Here is a 26,501-nt window from a genome sequence, read left to right on the forward strand (position 1 = left end):
TCACAATTTAAACTGCTTTATTTTTCTATAAGCTTCTAAGCCATCTCAAAAAAAAAAAAAAAAAGAGAGAGAAAAGATCTTATTATGCCTGTTTCTTTTCTCATTCTCAGCTTTCCAAAACATGCAACCCCAATTTTGCATAGTATCCTGTAAAGATCAAAAGCAAGCCCTGCTCTGTCCTGCTTCACTTCTCTCGTATTACATACAGCTGCTGTGCACAGATAGATGCACAACAGACCTTTCTGAGCTATCAGACTTCACCAATTAATAAATTTGTATAATTCAGCCTCTGTCATTAGTAACTCGTGGGAGGAGTAACAGCAAAGCCCGGGATCAGTTTTTTGTTGTTGTCTTGTTACCATTCCCATTACTCTCACCTTAAAGTCCAGCCATTTCTTTTGGTATGACTCCCTCATCCTTCACATAGCAAAGAGGAGGAGGAAGACAGCTCCCTGTCTAAACTTCTGATGCTGGATGAAGCTAGTAGGAATGACGTTTGAAAGGCCAGATGACGCCGAATTGTCACCTGCCTCCCTTGCCGGGTCGCAAAGGAGCTGCCGCGGCTGCGCTGGGGCGCAGTGCGGGCAAGGGGACGCCAGGGGGCGGCCGAGCCCCGCCAGTCGCAGCGGCGGGAGCGATCCATGCCCGATCCGGGTGGAGCGGTCCTCGGAGCTGCTCGGAAAGAGCCAGAGGGGAAAAAGGGCTGAAACACCCGCAGAAGTGTTATAATAAGAATCTACGTGTGGTTTTTTGTTTTGTTTTTGTTTTTTCCTGGACCCCATTAACGCTGTTTAAACCAGAGGTGTTGCAACAAATTATCTGAGAAAATGTTTTAGCTGTGTGCAATAGGAATTTATTAGTTGTGGGGTGCAATTTGTAACTCAGAAGTCCTGAGTGAGACACTTGAATATGTGCTAAGCTTGCTGAACAGCCTGTTTCTCTTACTTGCTTAGTTTTGTGCTTACAGTGCAAAATAAAATTTGTCAGTTCTTGATTAATAAATAAGGCTTCTACAAAGAATGATACCACAGAACTGTTTAAAACACCTGTTCCTCTGATTTAAAAATCAACACGGCTGTACCTTTGAAGAGAGTTAACTCTATGCCTGAAGTGGGTCAAAATATTTCTTAAAGTGCTGGAATGCTGTCTCTAGAGGTTAAGTGCAAATATAAATTTCTGGTTTGGGCTCATTCTTTTTGTTTGTAGGATATGTGAAAGGCCATGTTAAGTAAAAGGTAAGGTGGGTGCATGTGAAAGAAAATAAAGCAGTGAAGGAATTATTTAATAGCCATCTAAAAAAGTCCTGTGAGTTCTCCTTCAAAGAAGGTTTTGAATGAAGGACTCAAAGTATAAATACTAGTGAAATATCCTGTCCATGAAGAACAGCAATGTTGAAAATCTTCTTTTAAGCGCTACAAAACTTTTCATGGAGTATTTCAATGTTCAAATACCTAATTTTGCCAGGAAAAGCATCTAACACTAGATAAATCTAAAATTTTTCTATTTGAAACAGAATAGGTTTTAGGACACAACTGGTTTTGAAGTAATGAGACAAAGTATTAAAGTTTTGAGTTTTTTCCACAGAAAATCACCAATTACTTGTCATAATTGCTGTCAATTTCACAAATTAAGATTGTGAGATTAAGCTTCTTACTAGGTGTCTTCTCTCGGTCTTCAATCTGACAGTCAATATTCAGAATTCTTCCACTTGTGATCTCAAAAAGTTCACTCCTTGGGTTAACATAATGCTGTGGTTTGACTGGCCAAATGCCAGGCATCCAGGAAAGCCATTCACTCACTCCTCTCTGCAGCTGGACAGAGGAGAGGAAATTTAACAAAGGTTCATGAGCTGAGATAAGAGCCAGAAGTGATTATTCATCAAATCCCATCACAGGCAAACCAGGCTCAATTTAGAGATATGAAATTAATTTATTAATAACAAAATCAAAGCAATATAGTGAGAACTGAAACAAGCCCTTAAAAATACCTTTGTCCCCCACCCCTGTAGTATCTCCTGCCCCTCCTTCTCCACTGACCTTGGTGTTTGCAGAGTTGTTTTCACTCTGCTCTCCTCTAGTCACAACTGAAACTGCACCACAACTTTTGTTTCGATTTTTTTTTTCTCAAATCTTTTATTACAGAGGCATTACCACCATTTCTAATTGATCCAGCCTTGGCCAGCAGCCTGTCTATCTTTGGAGCCACCAGCAATTGCCTCTGCTGTACACAGAAGAAGCTTCTAGCAGCTTCTCACAGGAGCCACCCTGCAGCCTCCCCACTGCCAAAAACCAATGCACATAACTACCCACAAAAGTGGGTGAAGCACGGGAGGCCTGTGCTGATTTTGAACTCTCACATTCACGGAATTGTGCCTTTGGGCCAGCTCTTGCTGTCACATGTCAGACTGGTAAAGTTGTTTCACTGAACGGTTTCATACAGTGTTTTCCTGTAGGTCACTTATGGTCCCTTTATGCATGTGCTTGTCATGGTGTTTTCTTGATAATATCATCAGAAGTCACATTTTTGAGTAGGTTCTGAGGAAACACGCGTGGCCAGCCCCATCCCGCACAAAAATGAGCAGCCATTGCCTGAGTAAGAGATGGAATTATGCAAGTGTTCCCTCTTAATCTCTGAAGGAAACCACTGTAGGCTAAAGTAATTCTGTAAAGATCCAGAAATATAAAGTTTAATTATTGCAATTACACACCTGAAACAAAAAGTTCTCTAAATGACCTGGGGGGATTGGGGGTTTGGTGGGTAGATGATAAGATGCTAGACTAATCATGGTCATGTCTTGGTTCCTTAGAGAGCTGGTAATTTCAAAGTGAGGGACTCTGTGTTTGTTGTTGCATTTACAAGGTGTGGTATGCTTAGACATTGCAGCACAGCTTGATCCTCACACAAGTGGCTACATTTGCTTTTGAAACATGTGTGATTGCCTGGTGATTAATGTATGGAATAGTTGAAAGATTATGACATATGCTTAATATGCTGCTTATATATAACGTAGGAGACAAGATACTGTTTGGATTTTCTGAACCAAGCTGTTGGATGTCTAGGAAGTACTTCGTGTTACAGCCAGGCTGTAATTTGGTGCCTTTCTTCCCCTAAAAGAGGCTTTGCATTTTCTTCTTTTAAGGTCTTGATTAATCACACAAAACAAGCTGGTTATCTTAATATATGGTACATTGATAAAACTTCATCCTGTTGTATCTCATAAGTTAGTTTGTGCAGTGAGTGGTAGGACTTCTAGATGCATAAAAGCCATTTTTTCAATCTCCATTATTTGTTGGCTGTGGTATTTTAATTCAAATAAAAGAAGTTATCTGATCTGTTACAGAGGTGGCACAAACCTAGTTTAAAACTAGTTGAGGGTAGTGGCAAAGCAATTTTCTGCTGTCCTGAAGGTAAGCAGGAAACTCAAAATAGTCTTAACACCCTAGAAAAAATACATAATTTCATTCTCCATCCTCTAAATCAGTATATTTTTCTGTTATATAAACCATCATCTCTGGAAAATGCAAATGCTGCACTGAGGAGTCGCACGGAGAACCACAAATGGAAGTGGAGGGTCTCTGTGCCATTTGTGTTCTCTGTTCAACATTTCTCTCTTGTGTAAAAAATATAAAGCGTTTGTCTAATACCTGTGAATCTTTCCTGAATTGGCCACATGCAATTAAAATGTGATGGAAGTGTCTGTGTTGTTTCAATTTGTGAGCAGAGGACAACTTTAAGAAACTGCACTGTGCACTGCCTCTGGCAGCAGAGATGGCCTCAGAACCCTGTCACCAGACCTTGTGCTAGGGAACCTTGTGCCACACGTTGTGCTGACACAGATTTTGGCAGGGCTACAATATAACCTGAGTCAGAGGAAACATACAGGCTAGAAAAGGAATTTGCTTCTTGAAGTTTACTCTGAATTTAGAAGAATTCGCTGATTTGATTCATTGAGTAGCTATTAAACAAATTCCACTGCCAAAAGTAAGGAGGTGGAAACTCTTCCAGGGAAGTTAGGAGCACAAAGGAAGGAACTTGTTAAGCTGGTTTTGTTTGCTTTAGGCTGCTTTTCTGTTTGTTTGTTTGTTGGTTGGTTGTAGTAGTAATGGAATTTTTTTTCTTAGATTATATGAGAAAAGGCAAAGACTGAACACTCTGCAGGTAGAAACATTGGAAACATTCTTGTACATTTCTAGATATGTTGCTAGCCAGGTCTGAAGCTAAAGTAAACTCCCTATGCTGAGTTGATAGATTAAATTTATTTCTTATATCTTTTTCCTTTTTTTTCCCCCCAAACTGTAACAAATTCTTAGATATCCAAGCAAGAGTCACTGAGTTGCCCACAGTGCAACCAATCCAGAGCTTTTGGGCCAAAGTCTTCCTCTGCTAACTTCAGTGAACTGGAGAACAAACTTGGCAGGCCAAAACCAACTTTATGTCGCAAAGTAATACTACTTTCCATAAGTATAACCTTACCTTTGAGTGCATTCTGCTCTTTCAATTAACTGTAAAGAACTCTGCTCCTCTAGCAGTAGAGCACAAATTTTAACATGATAAGCTGCTTGTGAAGCTCTTTTCTGAGAATTGGACTTGTGCATCAGAATCATGAAACATTAGTCATGATTGTTTCCAGGTTACTTTATGTCGTTAGGAAACTGGTTTCTCTTATTTTTAATTCAGGCCATTTAGCAGTAGGTGGCATCCTGCTTTAAGATTAGAGTGAACTGTAGCCTTCCTAGCATGTGTTGTCACTCAGTCTAGAAAGTTCTTAGAATTTCTTTTCTATTTGTACTCGTGTGTAGTATTACCAAGGGAAGACTTTTTTTGGCTTACAGTAAACAGGAATGTGTATGAGTTCTGATGTGAGTACTATATGCTGGAAGCTTGCTAGTACCATGCAGTGAAATTGAATTTGGAATTTGTTTTGCAAGACTTGAAGCAGACCTTTTTAAATCAGGAGAGATGAGCAAAATCATATTATTAAAGGCTTTTATGAGAATCTGGATTGGTTTCAGCTTTCTCAGATGCTCATTGTGTTCTGTCTGCAGTACCAGTGGGAAGTGAAAATAATTAATCCTGAAAATTAGATTGAACGGCTGTTCAAAGCAATAAAAGGAAGGAAATTAATTGCTAGTATTGATACACTATCCTTAAGTCCTCACTCAATATCACAAAGTGTCAGATTATGTGCTTAGGTAGAAGCTAGTGAAAAAATATAACTCAGATGTGTTTAATGGAAAAAATCTAAACCAAAGTTTTGAAAGGAAAAGAGTTAGTGATGGCTCTAAGTGATAATGCAGAAGGAAATTGGGGATGGTAAGAGTCTTAGGAGGTGGATGACAGGGAAATCAATCAGTAACTGAAGCTGGTTTTGTGAGATCTTAATATGCTTCACCAGAATCCCTGTGACTTGAATTAGCTATTCTCTTTTCAGACTCAAAAAAGGTTGTCAGAACTGCTTTAGCAGCCTCCAAAAAGATTCCTAACTTCCTTTTCCTTCCTTCCAGTCCCCTTCCCCTGCCCTGAGGATTCTGTGTATAGAAATACACTTTCAGTACAATTTAAGTATAGATTGCTGAGGTATGCCCGAGAGCATTCTTTGAAATATCAGTGCTCACTCAAGTTTGAATGGGGACTACCAGGAGTAGGTAATATTTGACATTCAATGGGTGAGGTGGTACTTTTATTTCAGTATGTATTTATTTGTGTGGATTTTGGCCAGGACAGATTTACCTAACAGCTGCTCATTCTCTTTCTAATATGATAATTATATCATGCTGAAAAGGAAGAATACCCAGTGCTTAAATGTTTTTGTGTATCTGGCCCTTGTGATGCAAATAAGCAGCTTTTGTAATATTCAAAATCACATGGGTGCTCAACAAAAAATATTTCCTTTATTGTCTAATCTTTTCTCTTTAAGCTGATCACTTAAATCTTGCACAACAGAGCAGCTCTGTTTTAATAAGTGGTAAAAGATTTAAGCCTTGTTAAATGTTCCATGAACACGTACAAAGACATTAAAAGGTGTTTAAACGTTAGTTTGATATGAATTGTGTATTTAACTTCATTATAATAACTCATTTGCTTAACATCATTCATGTACTTATGTAACCACCTGAATGTGGGCTGTGGAGAGACAGGTTTATGAAAGATTTTTTATGGCACACACTTTTATCTCAGTATTTTTATTTCTGAAAGTAAAATGTTACAGTAACATGATAGGTCTTGGGCCGATGCACCTTGAGTATTGCTGTCTCTAGATTCTGCTTCATTACTGATGTATTTGTGAAATATATCACTTGCCCCTTTAATAATAAACAATAACACTGTGTTACATGCAGTCCTGTATTGCAGATGAAGCCTTGCTAATGTTAAAAACAGTGTTGGTGAGTGGGAATTGTACTCCTCAAATAAAATTATATCTTCCTGTTTATGTTTAGCTAATTTACCATCCTTAATCTAATTAAAAAATAGGCAAATATAGTTAGAAATGAGACATGGGAATTTCAGTATGTTAGGCTGTTTAAAAAGTGAGAATGTACTAATGAAGGAGATATAGAATGAGTTGTTGTGAGACAACACATGTGCAAAGCATTTAAGGGAGAAGACACCCCCCCCAATTTTAGTGTCAATTTTATGCTTAGACCATAGCTGGAAATATTATGTTTATATTTTTCCTATTTCAAATGTTACATAACGGTTGTTGAGACACTTTCTTAATGTTTTTAAGGAAAGAGAATGGATTGTTGACTTAACAAAATCTAAATGAAACTAATAAAAAGATCCTTCTTTGATAAATGTAATTCTGTGTACATCTAAAACTTAGTTTTTAAAGCCACATCAAATACAGCCAAGTGAATTAACTAATCGTGTCTGGATATTATTTCAATTTTTAGGTTTTTTTTTTTTTAAATGTTCATCTGATCTGGGTCCATGACGTCTACAGTGATAGCAATAGAAAACTTGCAGTGGAAGCAAGTTTCCGGTGGGAACTCACAAAATGTGTACGTTGTATAATGTTCAGAGCCAAGGACTGGAAGCTGTGTTGTATCTCCAGTGCCATCAGTACAATTACACCAGCAGAGACCTAGGCTTTCTGTCTATTCAGGAGCTTTAAAACATATAAATAATCAGGTCATGCTGTGGCTGGAGGCAAACATTGACCACAGTCCTGGAAAAATGCATGTTGAGAGTTTAATACTTGAGTATGCTTATCTTACAAAATACACTGCAGCAAGTGCTAAGGGTATTTCACTAAACAGAGCTTAATGTTAAGCATATTACCTGTCCTATATTAGTAGACGTTTTAAGTGTTTTGCTGGATTAGCTCTGGAGAACATTAAGCTTGTGCTTACAGGACTAGAGCATTGATTCAAAGTTCTTTTTCAGAAAAGTAAGTTTATTGAAAAAGCATGTACTTACTTGAGTACAAGTGGTATTCCAAATATTTGCAGCAGTTGTGTATATTGCTGAATTGAAGCGGGCCAAAAGATGCTCATACAAGCTCCTTTCCCATAATTCAACCTGTGGTCAGTAAAAATATTAATTTGAACAAATTTCTGCTAGTTATAAGTTAGAGTTATATAGTTCTAGTCAGAGTAGCATATTGCCCAATAAAACTATAGAAATGGAGGCACATGTAGCTGTGAAAATAATATCCAACCTCTTCTATCACACTTCTATAACCCAAAACCACATGAATGATGGAACTGTTTTTCAATTAGCAGTTCATTGGCTTGTATTTTCACCTGAGGAAGCAGTTGGTCCAAATTAATATTTCAAAGTGTATTTTTTAAGTTAATTCTTTCCAGAATCTTTCACATGCTTCTTATATTTTCATTAAAATTGCTTCATGTTCCTTGTGGTAAAGCTGTTCTTTTAGTGATGTAACTGCACTGGAGGAAGAGGGCCCAGATATGATGCAAAGGCCAGACTTCCAAAATGTTCAGGGTCTGACTGCATCCTCCTTCAGCAGCTGCTGCTGGATGGCTGAAGAGGCTCCTGCCCCTATCACTCATCTCTGCTCTCTGCTGACTTGTCCAGCATTGCCTGGGATGGTGGTCCTTGGAGCAGCCTGCCTTAGTCAGATTTATCAAAATGGGCTGGATAAGCAAAGGTGAGGGAATGATTATAGGGAGATATTAACACTGGGGAGAAGGAGAATGGGAGTCCTGATGGCTATAAATAATTTGCTTCGTGCGCAGTGGAGGAGAAAGTGAGAACAACTTCTCATGCCTCCATTGGGACTTCCAGAAAAAACCAGGTGATCCTCAGGAGGCAAAATTACACAGAGCAATAAACTTTTTTGTACATCCTCTACCTTTCCCACCTTCCTCTTTAATCTCCTAAAAATCTTTAAAAATTTGGTCTTTAGTTGTTAGTACCTTGAACTCAGTGTTTTACCTGACCTTAATTGAAGTTTGAGCAGGCTGAAGCTGATCCTTACCCTTTATTTTAGTCAATATGATATTGCAATCTCAGCTGTGATGAGAAGATTCTCTACTGTAATTCTTGTAATTCTCAAGTATTAGTCACAAAATGCTTTAGTAAAGATACAAATATTCCAGAGATAATTTTTGCAATTTACTTTTTGTTTATTCCATGTCCTCTTCAGAGTAAGAAAATGTGGTAATACTTAATGTGAAATGCAATGGCTGTCCATACTTTGGTTTATAGAATGTGAAAATCCAAATGCAATCTTACATTTTGTGTTATTTTAAGTAGGATAAGAGGTCCAAATATCAGAGGTGTTACAATAAGCTTTTTACTGTGTGAAATTGAATGAGATGAACTTTTAAGAGAGGGACATCAATATTTAGCAACTATGAGCTAGAGTCTGGAAGTGTACTCAAATATGCAAATATTCCAAATTTGGAAGACACACTCATAGTTTTGAAATTAAATGTTTGTGAAGAACAACAGGATTAGTCAAAAGTTTTTACAAAAAAACTGAGAACCCCAGTATAAATTCATAAACTTTGTGTGTCTTGTCAAAGAGGAGAGAATTATTTCCAAAGGCAGGTTGCCTGTTATTGGGTGACAACTTAGACTTTGCATTCTGTTTTTCTCAGTTCTGTACAAGAAAATTATTAGATGAAAAATGATAGAATAAGCCAATAGGACTCTCCTTTTACTTATCCAATAACCTACTATAGACTTTTGATTGCCAAATGCTTGTTTTTCTTGTTTGCTGTATGTAATATCACCATGATCCTTGGATTTTTCAGCAGGCATTTTCCCAGACTGTTTGCTTATTATTTATTATAATAATTCCTTTTGTTTTGTAACTGAAACAAACCCCCTAAACCTTGGTTTCTGCAATAGTTATGGTTGCATTTTTGTTCTTTACAAGTTATTCAAGTGCTAATTCTGCACATAGTTTATCATAAAATATAAACAAAAGCTATTTGTTTTGGCAATAAGAGAAAAAATAGCAAAGTGCTTATCTCAACTGCTAAAAGAATATAACAAACTAAAACTACTGTGAATGATGATTCTCTGCCCAGGGCAGTAAACTCTAGAATGTTCCAGCTGTAAATTTATCTTTCCAACCATTTACACAGCACAGATAATATCTGTTTCTTAACCTGTCTATTAAATATCTGACCTAAATTTCAAATGGAAAAACCAGCTGTTTAGATTTCAGGAGCCTATAAGTTTAATTGGCATGTATATTTTAGTAATGCTAAATTTACTTAGGAAAACTGTAAGCTAATACCAATGAGATAATACCATAAACTGCATCTACATGTTTACCTGTGTATATATAGCTTCAAACAAATTGAATGATAGAGATTCCCTTAATTTTCCTTGTTCATCTTCTGACAGATGATCAGTAGTGGAGCTATACATAAAGGTTGGTCCATAATGCTCATATATTTCTTAGTTCACTTGAGTAAATTTGTGATACTTATTTTTGTGAAGCTTTTGATTGGTTTCTCCTGTGGATAGCCTGGTAGAACAGCTTAAGTAGAAAAAATGGTACCAAAAGGTGGGAAAATGAATTCTGTCCCAATCTTGCATTCCAAACTGAATGTTTCAGCTCACCTTGAATTTGATTCCACATTATTTGATCCCACTAAACTACTAGATAGAATAATTCCCACCTCTGCTGTTTAACACTAGATCAAATACTTGAATGAGATCACAGGTTTCTGTTCCTTAGTATGAAACAAATTAATTTAAACCTTAATTTAAACCTTAATCTGAGGAGGTTTTTAGTACAAGCAGCATAATGAGACACTATTTCTTGGAAAATAAATGTGCTTCAGAAGAACACCTGGAAACCTTTTCCATGGCTGAGAAATCTCAAAACAATACTTGGAAAGTGCCCATGGATTTTATATTGTTCAGTTATTATGAGCTTGAAAGAAGCTGTGAGCTTTTTTCTGGACCATGGCTACATTATCTACTTTAATGTTTTAATTTCAGCTCTTCATGGGACAAAAAGTGCTGACACAAATTCTGTACTGAGCTTTAAACTGCACTGTAACAGCAAATGCCATCCTAGATAAAAGATTAGTCTTGAAAATTGTACCAAGAATATACCAGCTAGTCTATGCAAAAAGGATAGGGATATTAATTCAACCTGACTAGGGAGTAGATTATACTATAAATAGGACTCTGAGGCTGCATCTAATGCAAGGCTGGTAATTTCCTACAAAATCCATTGCATGTATAGGTGCCCTAATCCTGTAATATGATCCTCAGTCTAATCCTTACACCTATCTACTATGCCACACTAATTTTCCTGCGCAGAGAGCTCTGCATACCTGAGGCTTTACTTGCTTGGATCTGTTGTGGGATCAGAGCACTGCTTATAGATGGAACATAAAAAAGTGTAAGGAATATTTTATATAGAAGGTAAGCTAATAGAGGATTGACACATCTGAAATCCCAAAATCTTTGCAATATTGAAAAAAATCGGGACAGATCAAAATCTAAAGAAAAACAAAAATTCTTCCGGTTCAAAGTGTCACACGGACTATTTTGCAGTGTATTTTGGAGCTGACTGAAGTTCAAGATTTGTTTCTTCAGACAAAGTCCAAAAATAACCTGTTTCTTCCCTGTTGGAGGTTTGCTGGAAGAAGAGCACACAAAAACTAGATAGATGTGATTGCAGCATAAAACCCCTTAATCCTGATTACCACTTTCTCACAACTGTTTCAGTTACAGGCAAAAATGCTGTTGTTTTTTTTTCCTGGCCTCTGCATGATTAAGCATTGCTTGGATCTTGCTGTTCATTCTTAGACCTGGTGTGCTGCCCACTCTCCTCTCTCTTGATTTTATCTCCTCCTACTTAAACCCTGTTTTGCCTGTTGTCAAGAGTGTTGCACAACAGATTTAGTCCAAAGCTCAGTCCTGTGCCAAACATGGTAACTTTCACTTATTAGATGTTTCCTTAACTGCGTACTTCCATAGGATTTCTTTACCAATTCTTTTACTTAGTCATTGAGATTCTTTTTCTCTGAACAGTAAAACTTCTTTCCTGCCTTCTTTCTCTATCTCTGTCCTTTTGCAGTGTTCCTCTTTGCAAATGTCTGACTCAAAGTACACATTTGGGGAAGACACATTTATGAAAATCTCTCCAAAATAAGCGAGTAATATATATGTTTTTCTTATAAGGGTGAAAAGAGGGTAGTTTTTATAATTTATTTGTGAAGACTTGGAGTATCTCCTAGGTAGAGAAACATTACTTGTGTCTACTGAAGTATCTACTGGTTCTTCTGTTTAAATGGCCTCATGAGAAGAACAACTAATGAAACTCTTATTAAGATGGAAAAGAAGTTGATGAGTTGGAGAAGATTAAAAAGCAAATCAATCAGTATTAAGGCTGATCTGTTACAGCCTTGATGGATCAAGTTAGACTCCTGTTCCTTAATTACTTGCTGTTTAACTGTTGTCTTCTGAAGAACTTGTTATGTAGAAGTAAGACTTAGTGCAAAACAAAAGGTTGTGAAGGATTTCTTGTTTCAAGGGTTTTCAATTTATTTTTAAACAGTAATGCAATTGACTTAAGTAGAAGAAAATTCAGTTATTACTGGTATAACAGAAAAATCATGTAACCTGAACTGTAGTTTAAAAAAGTTTTATTTAAAATCCCTGGAAAATGGCACTTTTCTTATATTTCTGAAAGGACGTATGTATAGCAGTATCTTAACCACTTTTACCTAGTCGATGCAAGGATTCTTGAAAAAACTCTAACCTACTTCAAATAATTTTTTCAAATCAGTACTCCTTTTTTTTTTCCTTGCCCCCCTCACTATTTCTTCAATTAGGAGACAAAGCATTTGATCTTGGTGAGTCTGTATTTATACTAATAAATCTTCTTGGGGTTTCTAAAGTGCATTCACAATTTATAGACAGGTATAATGGAACTACAGGAATATATTTTAGAGTTAAACACATTTTTCTCTAAAAATTTGGGAATTTTCTTAAGCTACTGCTCATGACATTTTGATGATACTTTAAATACACTTTTTTGTCTCTGTGATCATTGTATTTACAATCTTCTATGGCAAAGATTAAACACCTCAAGATACCGTTAAAGTACGTGTCAATTAAGGTCACTTACTATATGTATTAAAGTAGAAGGTACATTTGACCTGCCATAACTATTGCTGCTGAATTATTTCTGTGTAAAACAATGCTAAAATAATTACGTTCACATCATTCACTTATTGTTCAGATATTATGAAAGATACTGAAAAATATACTGATTATACTTACGTAATGGGGAGAACTTCAGTTTTCTCTGTTGGGAGCTTTCTGAAGCAAAACCTAATATCTGACTTCAAGTCATTGCTGTTAACTTCTGCAAAGCTTGCCAATTGCACCTTAGAGAAAATGTGCTCTTACTGTTAACACCCAAACAAGCCATATAATTGAATGGTATTCATATTTACCATCAAAACCCCTAAATATCAGAGAATTATCAACTGTGTCTCTCTAGGAGGATGTTTTTTCGTAGACAAATTAGATGTCAGGTCTAATTTATATATTAAGATAAAAGTCTATTTAAAGTACATAGAACATAGCACTATCTTCTGTGTCTTTATGATATGAAGTGATTAAAAAACACTTGAATGTTATGAGCTTGGAATTTTCCAGTGCTTTTAACTCGTTTTAAACATTAATATTTTAATATTAGATTTTCACTTTTTAAAATGCAGTAAAATCAAAGAGAAAAGAAGGAATAAGACCTAGTAATGCCACCCAGACTTTTTATTAATGAATCCTCTGTCAAGGCAATTGCACTGATAAATCTGAAGATGACATCTAGTGAAGTACTACTCTGTTTCCTTTTGAGTATTCTGTGTCTTGGTAGTCTTTCGTGACTTGCACTGATTTAATACAAACAATGTTGCTCTGATTTCCTGCTCTCTTGTCACTTCATGGATGGTCACCAAAATCTTAATTCACATCAGCACCACAACAGTGCTGGGAACCAGCATAGCTGTACTGCTTAATTCTTTCAGCATTATCTGAAAGAATTAAGGTGCTCTGCAGGTCAGGAAAATTAATAAAGTCAAACCAGCTGGCGTGTCTCATCCTGCTTTTTATTGCTCTGGTGCAAGTCAGGAAAAATATGGCTGAGTCATGTGCGTTATTTTGGTGATGTTGAAGAAGCTTAAGAATAATATAAATTGTGCTCAAAAATACTGGAAAATGAAAAGAAGAAATTATTTTAGACTGATCTGATTTAAGGATTTTAAAATAGGTGTACTTACGAAGGGATTTGTTCTGTCTTTGGAGTTGCTTTTCAATAATGGTATTTAGAATGTGATCATGAAATTTGGATAGCTATTTCTCAGTGTTCTGGGGATATCTGTGTGGAAGCATGGTAGCACAATTTCTAATTACCTTGGAAGGATCTGTGGGAGGAATCACTTTTTGCACCTGCATGTAGGAAGATGATGTTTAAGGCTTAAGAGAAAATCCCATATCTAGAGCTGTGCTTGTGATTATTCTGTATTCAAAGCATCCTTCTATGTCTCTTATACAACCAGTATCACCTCTTAAACTTTTAGACTGAGTTCTCCTTTGTTTTCTCTGAGCACAATCTTGCCTTGCAAATAATTCTGATACTGTACTCTTTGAATCCAAGCAGATAAATGGTAATGGATTGCATTTTATAATGAAATTATTTTAAACTCTGGGTCATAAAAAAGTTAAGTTCTGATAGTACTATAAAGAATATTGTCAAGAGCTATTTTGATATTCAGTAAGTGAATCCACTCTTTTTTAAAAGAAAGAATTTGGAAGAAAATGAATACTCCTCATTAACAGGTGCACTGCATTGGCCACATTTTTTGAGATGTGGAATAATCTACAAGATCCTTTAACATCAGCATTGCCTCTAATGCCACAGTGAGGGTGAAAGGCTTATGACGTCTTTCACACCCAGGAAATACAAAATAAGTCATTACCATGCCTCAGTCTTTTCTGAATTCATGACCTCTCAGATTCTTTTTATCTTTATTTTACTGCAACAATTTTAAGAAAAAAATTCTGTTCCTATTTAGTCAACTATAAGGTTTGTCACCAGAATTGTAGTGTAGCTATTTTATTTTACTTTTTATTTAATATTAGTAGTATTATTTTTGAGGGATTTGGCTTTAGTTTGCAGGGGGATTTGGTTTTGTTTTCTGATGAAAACCAAACTCTACTGAAAACAGATATTGTTTATTCAGCTTTAGATGCTAATTTTGTGCATAGAGTTACATTTCTCCTTTATGCAGTACTTTTTTTCCAATAAACAATGAGTTTTTCCCCACATGATGGTGCTCAATTAATGTTAGAGCAATTGAGTTCCTTCTTAATTCCTCGTTGTTTGAAATGTGGTTCAATAACTTTCTCAATGCTATCCAATCTCTTCAATAACAACTGCTAATTTGTTTCCAGCTTTATCAGAGGTTTTTTGTGAAATTTTGTAGTTTTTTTGAACATTAACCATATCCACACAATCCTTGGAGGTGAAAATTATGATTCTGCTTTTATAGACAGGAAAGTGGAAGACAGAAATTTTATAGTCTTATTAATTTTGAGATCTGATAGTCTATTCACCTTTTTTTTTTGTTTAACAGAGCTACCTTTAGATCTCAATTCATTTTCTACTTAGCAGAAAAGAAGAGACATTTTCTCTCATTGTAAATCCAATGGACATATGAAACCTGGGTCTGTGAATGCATGAAGAGCTTTTAACCATACAAAACACAAATCAATATTGTATAAATCATTAATCTACTTAATTGAGCAATATGTATAATGGAATTAAACCTTATCCATGATTACTTATATATTTCAAAAGAAAACAAAAGCATAAACAGCAGCCTAATACAATGGTGATATCAGTATAATTAGAACCTTGTGCATCTACCACAGTGCTTTTTCAGTGCATTAGTGAATGGCATGTCTCTGAACATCAGGTTTGCATCCTTTAACACCAGTACTAGAAAGAAATGAGCCTTTTGCCAAAAGGTTTCGTGGGTGCCTGCCAGGAGCAGAGGAAAAGTGAGCTTTAAATCTTTAACTTCACTCAAAGTACCACCATGTGTGGGTTCTCCTGCCTGCTTGCAACTTCTTCCGGAACTTAGGATGTAGGAACTTAGTCTCCTCCTGAGCCAGAGGTGCTGGCTTTGCATTTAAGCTTCAACCCAAACTGTCCCTTGTTTGTCAGATTTTTAATTATGCAGCTCTGTTCTTGAAAAGTTCTCTTGTTGGCTTATGCACAACAAAAAGCAGGGGCCAGCATTTCTTGGAGTAGAACAATCATTTATCAGGATGATATTCTCAACACACACTACTTCAGACCAAATTAGCCTGTTCATTGCAGATGAACAGCAGGTTGCCATTCTTTGCCACTTTCTAGTATTTTCAGGCTTTTTCATAATTTCTTTTTTTCCCACCAAATGCTAAGGTTAACAAACAAATAAGTGGGTGGCAATTTCAAGCACAAAAGTAAGCTACAGGCAGTCCTTGTTAATTTGATTTTCACTATGTGCTTTCATTTGCATAATTGTAGCAGGTAAATTGAGGTCAAATCGTAATACCAGGGAAGCAACTCCTAATTTTTCTTCATGAGGTAATTTATGATATTGTGGAATGAGAATAGCAAAATTTGGGAAAATTCTGTTGGTTAAATCATAAATGAAGAAAAGTTATGAGCAAAAATGCTAAACATGCTGCTCCTTGCTTATATTTTGTGCAAAACTCTGCCCATGCCCACATTTCTGGGTAACAAGCAATAATATAGATTATACCATGCCTCACAATGTAATGTGCTATGTTGAGTGCCCAAGTAGCTGTGGATAAGTAGGGGGAAATGTATGGCTGAGACTTTATTTATATACTATTGAGTAATTTGAAGTGGTAAACCTTATTTTCTTAGATAGCCCTTCTGGTCTAAACTCTAAGCCCCTGAATAAACTTCATTTGCAATTTCTGGATGCTAAAGGCATGCTGAAGAGTAGCAGCAGTGCTATCAGTACTTAATTTCTCAGCTTTGGTACTGTTTATCCGCAACTCTTATACATATAATTTTACATATGCTTTTGAATTCACCTAAATCTCCACAGTGAAAAAGAAAGGAATATGGGGAGTGGGCTATTTACGTAAATTGGATATAGACTTATACACAAAAAATGAAAGCTAGATTTCAACTCTTGCTTACCTGTCCTTGCCAGCAAAAATAAGTATTAGGCACTATGTCCAGATATCCACATATTAGAAATTGATACAGCAAAATTGAAAGCTGGTTTCTTGAAACAAGATAAAAATTAAAAATCACCTGGGTTTTTACTTTAATTTCCCTTAAACATTTATATATATATATATATATGTATATGTCTGTGACTGTTCAGAATCCCTTTGCTTTTCATTTAAAGCTTAAAAATAATTTTCCAGGACTTGATTGCAAACTTTCAGCTCCTTCTTTTACCTCCCTTTTACATATGCTCAGCTCTTGTCTGCTTTTCTTAACTATTTCTTCTTTGCTTACCATAATTTCAGCCTGGTAAATTTGTCACTTGAAGTAACTTTAGGAGTTTACTGTGTTTTGCAGTAAGCTCTCTGAAGTACCACTTTGTATTAAGGAGGATTACTCTTATAAGTAAAAGTCCCTAGAATATGCTGAATACAAGTGCAAAATAGGATACTGCACTTCAATTTCTCATCTTTTGTAGTTTGAGCCTTTTTATGTACATTATTTTTGTAATATATTTTATTAGCTCTACCTCAAAGGATTTGGGTGGTTGCTTTGTGATACGTAGAACACAAACACAAAATTTTTAGGAGCTTGTTACTAATTGTCCATAGTATGTAGCCATTTCCACAAGCAATTTATAACAGTAATGGCATGATTTTGGGTACTTGTGAAGAACAGCAAACTTCCTCTTTCCTGAAGTTCTCAGAGATGAAGGGGCTTTCAGCCACATTTGGTATCCTTCCCTCTTGCGCATCAGCAGAATTTCCCTGTTGGTAAAGCTTTCACTGCCATTGCTATCACATCCCCCTGGCTAGTGGTGAATTTCAATAACTAATTTTTGTTCACCCCTATCAGCATGGAATATGCCATGTAACTCCTCTGGCACTTAACCATCCTTTCTGAGCTGTGTATTTGCATAACTGTTTGGCATTCTTTGTCCAAGTTAAGTCCTAAGGCTTTATGAAAACATTTTTGTCTCATTATTAAGAAGTCTCCAGGAGCTCTCAATAAAGTTTTAAGCTTACTGAAGCTGTTATGTCATATGGCCCTCAAAACACTATGATTAGAGCTCAGACTTGGTGTGGCCATTTATGGCCTTGAAGACTTATCAGGCAACAACTTGATTCCCCTGGAAAAATGTCTCTTTTCCCTTTTGTGATGAACAAAATTGAGAAATACATTTATACGTTTAAATGTATATATGGGTTTGCTTCTCCTGACTGCCTGTACCGGGACTAAGAACGCATTCCTTTCTCTTTCATGGCACCCCTACTTAAATGGTGCTTGGGCAGGCCATGGAAAACAATGCAAACTGAAACACAATTGCAGCACCACAAGCTACAACATAGGCAAGCCTTTTGTCAGGTTTCAAAGCTTTGGATTTATCTTAACAACCTCTGTTGCTGAGCACTTTGGCAGAAATGAAAACCTGATCATGCTTTTCAGAATTTTCCAGGTATTGAAATGAGATTTTCTTTATTTCACTAGTGAGTACATGTACCATCAAACCCAACTAGCCAGGGAGGCTAAATGGAAAACTATAAATAGAAATTAATTTTGTAACTCTGCTTATATTGAACTGGAAGATATGAAAATAATAATGAAAATTAAAAATTGCTGGTATTAAAAATTGTATACTTTAAGGACAAGGCTGCTGCCTATATACTTTAAGGACAAGGCTGACATGAATTTGATGATTATCAGGTGGCAAGAAACTGATATACTTTGAGATCTTGAAGACTTCCAAAGTACTGTACAGGCAGTCGCTCAGTTCATGTGCTACTTCTGAAAACTGATCTGGCAACTCTATATAAACTAGTTCATGAAAAGCTTCCAGTACAAGGGCAACTGGACAGAGTCATGCAAACAGACTCAGCAAAACACTGCTGCATTCTCCAGAGCCAAGGTGAGGTTACCGTGGGTAGGCTTTATATTGCACTAGAAACCCTGTGAATCAGCATTTTCTGAGGTTCTGGGGGGTTTTATGTTTCATTATCTGTCGTAAAGAAAGACCATTTTCTCTCTTTTGTAACCTCTCTGCACTGCTTATGCTAAAAAGTGGGCATCAAAGTCTTCTAACCATCTGGAGAAAGAGAATCCTAAATAAACAGGAATAGCAAAAAAATACAAATAGCAGTACTGAAAAATAGCAAGAACCCAACAGGCTTCCTCTGCACAGTGACTTTGTAGATTAGGGAGTGTACTCCCACTTCTTTTCTCTAGGGTCTTTTAATCCTGAAAGAACATGGGGAAGTTTTTCTATTGCTGCTACAGTAAGTGAAATGACTGTACTATGGAGAGTTATCTGGCAGCATTTAAAGAGCCATGGTATCAGTCTGAGCAGGTTACTCGTCTGAATGTGGAATGCCACTTCTTTATCACTATTGTTTCATATTTATTTGTTGGAATTTACACAATAGACCTTCTGGGCTAGGTTATGTATTAATTCTCTTTCTGGCTGGCAGAAAAAAAAATTTTTCAGGAATTTTTCAGGGAAGAATGTTGAAAGAATGTTATAGGATATACTAACAATCAAAAATGCCTATTCCTTAAATAAATGAAATAGCCTAACCATGCAAATAAGTCTGAGGCCACACAACTGGTGGAGAATTATCCGTGTCCCAGTCTCACTCTCCAGTGAGCACCTCCAGAGGCATTTGCTATCTGTCAAGGGTGTTTCTTCTCCTTGCAGCAAAGTAAGCCCGTGCTTTACCCTGCGATATTGTTACTCATAAGACTGAGCCGAGATGCCTGGGACCCTTCTCAGGTGCTGGAGCCGAAATGTGTCTGAGGCTGCTGGGGATGGAGGAGGCTCCGTAGCCCCCGGGGGCCGCCGTTCCCTGCGCTGCCCCGCCCCACCCAGCTCCGCTACAGGTGGATAAAGGTGGCTCTTCCCCAGCTCCCTGCTCTCCTCCAGCCCGTCCTTCCTCACGGCGGCTCTCCACAGGCGCCCCCTCCCCCTCGCCTCGGGAGGGGTGCGGGGAGGGGGAGCGGGCGCTGCCGGCCGGGGGCGCGGCTCCGCACCTGTGCGCGGCTCCCCGGGGCGGGAGCGCCGTGCGGGGCCGGGGCTGACGAGCCGGGGGCTCCCGGCGCCGGAGGCGGCGCGGCGGCATCCCCATCCTCCTTCTCCTCCCTATCCCTCCGCCTCCTCCCTCCCTACCTTCCCCCAGGCGCCCTCTGCACTTTCTTCTCGAGCCACCCTCGGAGACAAACTTTGATGGGGAACCTCGCACCGCGCTGGAACAATGCCGGTTATGAAGGGATTACTGGCACCCCAGAACACCTTCCTCGACACCATCGCCACCCGGTTTGACGGCACACGTGAGTCCGGGCTGGGGCTTCGGACTCCCGGAGAAGGGGATGCACGGGGGGCACTGCGCGTACGGTGGGAGCTTCCTCTTCCCTCCGCCCCCCGGGGTTTCCCTGGTACCAGAAGCCGGCAATGAGGAAGGCGAGGCGAGGGAGCTCCCAACCTCTCTCTCTCCCGCCTGGCTTCTCCACGGCTTTGCAGGCGAGGAGGGCACCAGGTCCCCTCCGTCTTCGCTGCCTTGCGCGGGGGCTCCGAGGGGGCTGGAGCCCGGCTCCCTGCAGGAAAGTTGCGCGCTGGGCTGGGGCTTCCCCCGCGCCCCGGGCAGCCGAGAGACCGCCCGGGAAAGGCACGCTCAGAGCCTGGGCAGGGCTTTGGTAGGAGGTTTGGGGAATTTCTTTTGTTAAGTACCCCCAGCCTTGAGGATGTTCGAAACCTCCCCAAAAGCTGAATTTCTGTGAACCGGGCTCAGCAGGGGCAGCAGCTGTTGCAGGGCCTTGGTGGAGGCAGGCAGGCGGGGACCAAGGGCCCCTCGGTGTGGCGCTGGCAGCGGCGGCGGCTCGGCTGCAGGACCACGGACAGGTCCCGGCCCGGGCGGGTCCCGGGCTCCGCTGAGCTCCCCGCCGCGCACGGCTCCTCCCGCGCCGCCCGCCCGGCCCCGCCGCGCCGCTCCCCCGGCCAGGCGCTGCCTTCGCCCGCACGGCTGGCGGGCTCCCCCTCCGCCGTGCGGGGGGACCCGCCTGTATCTTGACTTTTGCTTCTTCTTTGACGGGGATCGCGCGTAATAAAAGGAGCAGGGAAATAGCGGATTTGGGCCAAAATGGACTGCCTTCCCTTTAATTCCCTTTTAAGAAATCTAGACATCGATAGTGGAGAATAAACAAACTCAGATTTGAGTTGCTGTTAGCTGTTTCTTGACTGAAAACACTGCTATCTAGTTGGTTTGGTATCTTCTTGGTTATTGGCATTCCCTCTATGGTTCAATTACCGTGTGATTAAGACAGCTGAACTGTGATTACTGAATCAGTAAGTTGTGAAACGTCAAGAAAATGATGCAGTCACAGAGATCAATTGCAGAGAAGCACAGAACTGCATTATAACTGCTCTGCTAGTCTGAGGATACACAGATAATTGTGATCCGGGGTTGTGTGTAACTGATACTTCACTATAAAGCAATCTCTCATAAGACTACTTAGATGTACCTTTAAATTCCTTTGACTACAGATCTCAAAGTCCTTTCCCCCCGTCCTCCAACCTTTTATTTCTGTAAAGTGTATGAATATTATTTTCTGCATATTGAAGCATGTGGCTCTCATTAGAGTTTTGTTGCTGATACTGCCATTTGCCAGAAAAGCAATCCTTCCCTTCTTTGTGCTCAGGACCCTCCCCCTTAACAATGGTTTCCTTTCAAAGGATGGAGCACACAGCCTGTGAGCTGTACACACAAACACTTCACATATTCTATACTGTTCTTCAAAGATTCAATTTAGCAAGCAACATTAGTGATGACATCCAGGTCTCTTATTAAATAAAACACCGGAAAAATATCTAATCCTCATCTTCTCAGTGACACCAACAGGCAAGTGTGGTAAAAAGCTCATTTCTTAGATGGATTCTGAGCTACCTTTTTAAGCCAATGATTTTACTGGCTTTCATGAAGTGAAGGACTGACCTTTTCTTAAACAAAAAACAGACCCCAGCATCTTACATTGAAATTTAATGTTAACAACTCCTCTGCTTTTTCTTGGGATATAATTGAAAAAGAATGTAATTAGTTGTTTAAGTTCACCAGAAAGTACAGCACATTATCTATTCACTAGAGTCATTGAAATATTTATTTTTAGTTAGCTTTCCAGAAACTGGCTTAAATACTAAACAAGTGTATTCTAGAAGTTGTCATTGTATGATTACTGGCATGTGAAATATTCTGGGACATTCACATGGAAAGGTGTTTTATGTACTAGGTTTTACACCTAGAAAAACTTTGCAGGAAGATCCTATTCTGTGGAAAACTGCTGGCACATCTCTTAAAATACAGAATAATATAACATCTCCTTTAGAGTTTTAAAGTGATGAATCAACTTCATTTCACCTGAAACAAAGTTTCAGAGATAGAAATTATTTCAGTTCAGAAACAGCTCACCTGCTTTGTTGCTTTGGAAATGCTAAATTTAAATATAAAATGAATACTTTGCCTTGCCAAAAAAATTTCAAAGAAGCACAATTTTTCAAAACGTGTGTACATATCTGACCATCAAGTAGAAAAATTAAAATTATTTATTTTTCCTTTAAATTGCCTGTGGCTGGTATTCCTGAGCTTGCTCAGGTGGCTAAAGCTAGAAGTAGTACCCATGGCTAATCCTTGCAGGAATCAGTCCCATGTCTTACTTGTTTTATGGGTGATACAGTCTGTGGAAAGAGTAGGATTGATACATGACACTGAACCTGAGGTTATGTTTCACAAACTTTGACATCCCACATACTGATATTTAAATTTTAAAATACTATCTCATGTCCAATGTATTTTTCTTCTTTTTTTTTTTTCTCCTGTTGTTTTAATACAGTCTGTAGTTAGCAGACCTCTTTTCAGTTTAAGCCTCTGGGAAGGATATATTATGTTGTCATCAGTGATAGACTAATCCACCAATGCATCTTTAATCCAGAAGAGGGATAATTCTGATTCCGGGCAAAAGTGCAAGAAGGGATTCCAGATAATATTAGAAAATATGCTTTGCTTTGCACGGAATTTTCAAAATTTAATTGACAGAACTTTATAAACTATACTATTGCAATGATTTATGTCTAATTAGCAGTTACAAATTTCACTATGAAATACTGTTATACTGAATATACATCTCAAAAAATGTATAAAACAAGTTCTTGGCAGGTGCTTCAGCTGCTCAGAATTCTCCCAGTAGATTTTTTTTTTTTTTTTTGCAGAATGTTACACATCAGTATTCTTTACATATAAAACCAACAATACATGCTAAAGAAAGAAATCAGATTAATTTTGGGGTTACTATTAGGTGTGCAGGAGATTACAGAAGTCTCCTGCAAATTTCCCATTACCTGTGTTGCACATGTGGAAGAGCAGCATTAAAGGTTTGCTTCTCTGGATTTCCAAGGCAGAGCTCTTGGCTCTGCCTATGTGCTGTTATAGTGACACCTTCTTCCAACTCAAAAAATATCTTTTGTGTACATGATGTCTTAATTTAAGTTAATGGTTTCTCACAATATTTCCTTCTCCATCCCAAATGTAAACACCAAGTCATCCAAAGACTTTTTGCCTCCTTTGTTAACAATGTGCTTATTCCCTATGTGGGAAACAAACATAAGCATTTTCAAATGAGTGGTGAGGGGTTTAAGGGTTTTGGTTGGTTTAGCTTTGTTTTGCTTTTGATATTTTTAAGACAAAATAACATTTTCAAGTGAAAATATTTTAGATATCAACCTATCATTAACCCCACCACCAAGTATTATGAAACTGAATGTCTGAAGTGAGTTATTACACTTCAAATTTTGCATGAAAAATTTTCATATTGTTTCTTCTTAACCCTATTTAGATTAGGCAAAGCATTCAGAAATAGTTGCATGGTAGGAAATTATGTTCTATTGTCTTCATATATTTATACATAAACATACGTACATAAATATTTAGCATGCACCATTTATTTATTTAAATAGACTAAATACACACCAAAGTGGTGAGACTTTCTTGGGCAGTAAAGTTAACAGAGATTCAGCAAACAGCCTTATTAATTTGTATTTAAAAAAGAACAACAATTTTGCGTATGGTGATACTATGAAATGACAGCTGAAGTTCTATAATTATCTCCTGTCTGTCATTGTGATCAGATTCCAAATCAAGTGTGTACTTCACATTCTTATTGACAATTTTACACTATCCATCTAACCTGAAGATCAAGCTGAGTAAATTCCTTCTTGCTCAGTGTCAATGATGATAATTTGTTAATTCTCTATTTGCTGAACAACTTCTATATTCAAATATATTTTCCAATTAAAATCGTGCTCAAGTACTAACAAAGGGATCTTTGCACCCAAACAGCAATTTTCATAACTGTTTGGTTTTTTTCCTTCCTGATAAAATGGAATCAGTTTTCTGATTGTTTTAGTTACCCTTGAGGTGTGATTGAAAAGCACCTGATGAGAACACACCGATTTAAGCATACCAAATGTGATGTCAGCATACTTCTGCTGGCACTGTGGGTAGAACCAGGTTGTCTCTTTTGCATCATTGTCAGTTGGTACAGAGCTGAAAGCCTTTGTACGCAGTGATCTTTCCAGATTGCAGGGTCAGATTCCTCCCCCACTCTTTCCCAGCTACCCCCAGCACTTGCTTTTCTGTCTCACAAACAAACTGGTGATGTCTGCTAAGTTGAACCAATGAACTAACGCTTTCTGCAACTTTATTGTCAAATTCTGTCTCACTCAGGGTGAATCCTATTCTCTCTGCACCAGTCAATGTGCTGCTTAATAGTATCACAGAAACTTCAAAAGCAGAAAAGTGCTTTTTGGCTGCCTGGGGGTTCTCCCTCAAACAGGCTCAAGGAATTGCAGCAGTGTCAGATGTAGGGAAGCAACTAAATTTCCAGGGGGAGGAAGCTTTTCATCAGACTCCAGGATCAGAATGGTCCACCTGACAAAGACAAAATATGCTCCAGTTACAGACTGGGAGCAGAGTGGCTGGAAGGCTGCCCAGCAGAAAAGGCCCTTGGGGTGTTAGGTGACAGCTGGCTGAACATGAGCCAGTGTGTGCCCAGGGGGCCAAGAAGGCCACTGGCACCCTGGCCTGTATTAGGAATTGTCGGGCCAGTAGGACCAGACCATACATGGCACTGGTGAGGCTGCACCTTGAATACAGTGTCCAGTTCTGGGCCCTTCAGTTCAGGAAGAACATTGAGGCGCTGGAGTGGGTACAGAGCAGGACAATGAAGCTGGTGAAGGGTCTGGAGAGAATGTGCTATGAGGAGCAGCTGCGGGAGCTGGGGTTGTTCAGCCTGGAGGAAAGGAGGCTCAGGGGAGACCTTATCACTCTCTACAACTGCCTGAAAGGAGGCTGTAGCCAGGCAGGGATTGGTCTCTTCTTCCAGGCAACAAGTGAGACGACGAGAGGACACAGTCTCAAGCTGTCCTAGGGGAAGCTTAGGTTGGACTTTAGAAAGAAATTCTTCTCTGTCCCTGGAGGTGTGTAAGGAAAGACTGGATATGGCACTTGGTGTAAGCATGATGGTGTTCAGTCATGGGTTGGACTTGATCATCTCAGACATATGATCTCAGATCTCTTTTCCAACTGAGTTGATTCTGCAATTCTGTAAAATCCTGTGACCGAGGAATGGTGACTCAAACTGTGATAAGCACGGATCAAAGTCAGAGAGACTTCAAAACAGTGACAGTGGAAAATATGGTGGTCTTTCAAACTGTCCCTCTGAAGGAATAAGAGCAGGGAAGCTGGTCAAATTCATTGTCATAAAGGTGGGTTGAATTGGCCAGAGGGAAATTTCCAAAGATACTTCTATTGTTGCTCCTGTGTTGATGCAGAATTGCTTAGTGCTTTTATCATATTCTTGAACAAGTAAATAATGTGGTGTTGTGCATTAATTGTTTGTCACTGGAAAAATATACAGTCAACACTGGAAAGAATATTGCCTGTTCTTAGTTTAGAGCCCCAAAAAGCAGACCTTGCCTCTTTCTACTTTTCTCTGTAAGATGTGACCAGCACTGCTCCTTGCTGTAGCTCCATTACTAAAAAACACAAATATGATTTTTAACATAAACCAGGGATTGGCTGTTGGAACCTGTTTTGTGTTGTTACTCTTAGCTGGAAGTAACCAAGTGGCTAGATTAGGCAGCTAACTGGAAAATCTTTTCCTCTTCTTTTGACACAAGTTTTGAGGGTGTAGAACTTCATAATTTAAGGTCAGTTTATCTGGTTTTCTTCACTTTCAGCTGTTGGAGTAACTTCTGATTCTAACTTGAGCTACAATTGGACCTGAAAGATGGAATTGGAAGGGTTTCAAGGCATCTTAAGACCATGTTTTGCCTAATTTTTCAGTTCTAGTCCTAAGGATCTGATTCAAGCAAACAAAAATGTATTCAGGCATTATTTTAATGTGCAATCACTTCAAAATCATGAAAAAATGGCCATTATCCACATTTCATTCAGAGTCCATGTAATTGCTAGAGAAAATACTGATGTATTCAAATTCTTGGGTGATGTTCTTTTTTATTTTTTGCTAGACAGAAATAAGACAGGATGACAAATCTGTAGTTCTTCCATTCAGAGGCTATATAATTCAGTAATCACACTAATCTTAGATTAGTATTTTAAATATAAAGTTGGACTGATAGCACACATCATTACTTCAGAAATAAACCCTGTATTTGAATTCAAGGCAAGCCTTTGAGATTTAAGAATGAAAATGTTCATTAAATAAGGGATTTTTTTTTGCTGAGTAACAAAAGAATATTGTC

At 38.4% G+C, this 26,501-nt stretch overlaps 1 protein-coding gene across 3 annotated transcripts in view; it reads left to right on the plus strand.

Annotated features, from left to right (window-relative positions):
- Positions 1-19,470: 19,470 nt before the first annotated feature.
- KCNH8 (potassium voltage-gated channel subfamily H member 8) overlaps positions 19,471-26,501 on the plus strand; it is a 177,137-nt gene continuing 170,106 nt past the window's right edge. For 2 of the 3 annotated variants that reach the window (XM_038128325.1, XM_038128326.1), the window contains exon 1: positions 19,471-20,023. In XM_038128325.1, the coding sequence (XP_037984253.1) occupies positions 19,948-20,023 (76 nt within the window). In that variant the 5' untranslated portion in view covers positions 19,471-19,947. The remainder of the gene's footprint in view (positions 20,024-26,501) is intronic. The other variant, XM_038128324.1, reaches the window with a different exon arrangement.

Source organism: Motacilla alba, chromosome 2 (assembly GCF_015832195.1).
Source record: "Motacilla alba alba isolate MOTALB_02 chromosome 2, Motacilla_alba_V1.0_pri, whole genome shotgun sequence".
Taxonomy (NCBI): domain Eukaryota; kingdom Metazoa; phylum Chordata; class Aves; order Passeriformes; family Motacillidae; genus Motacilla; species Motacilla alba.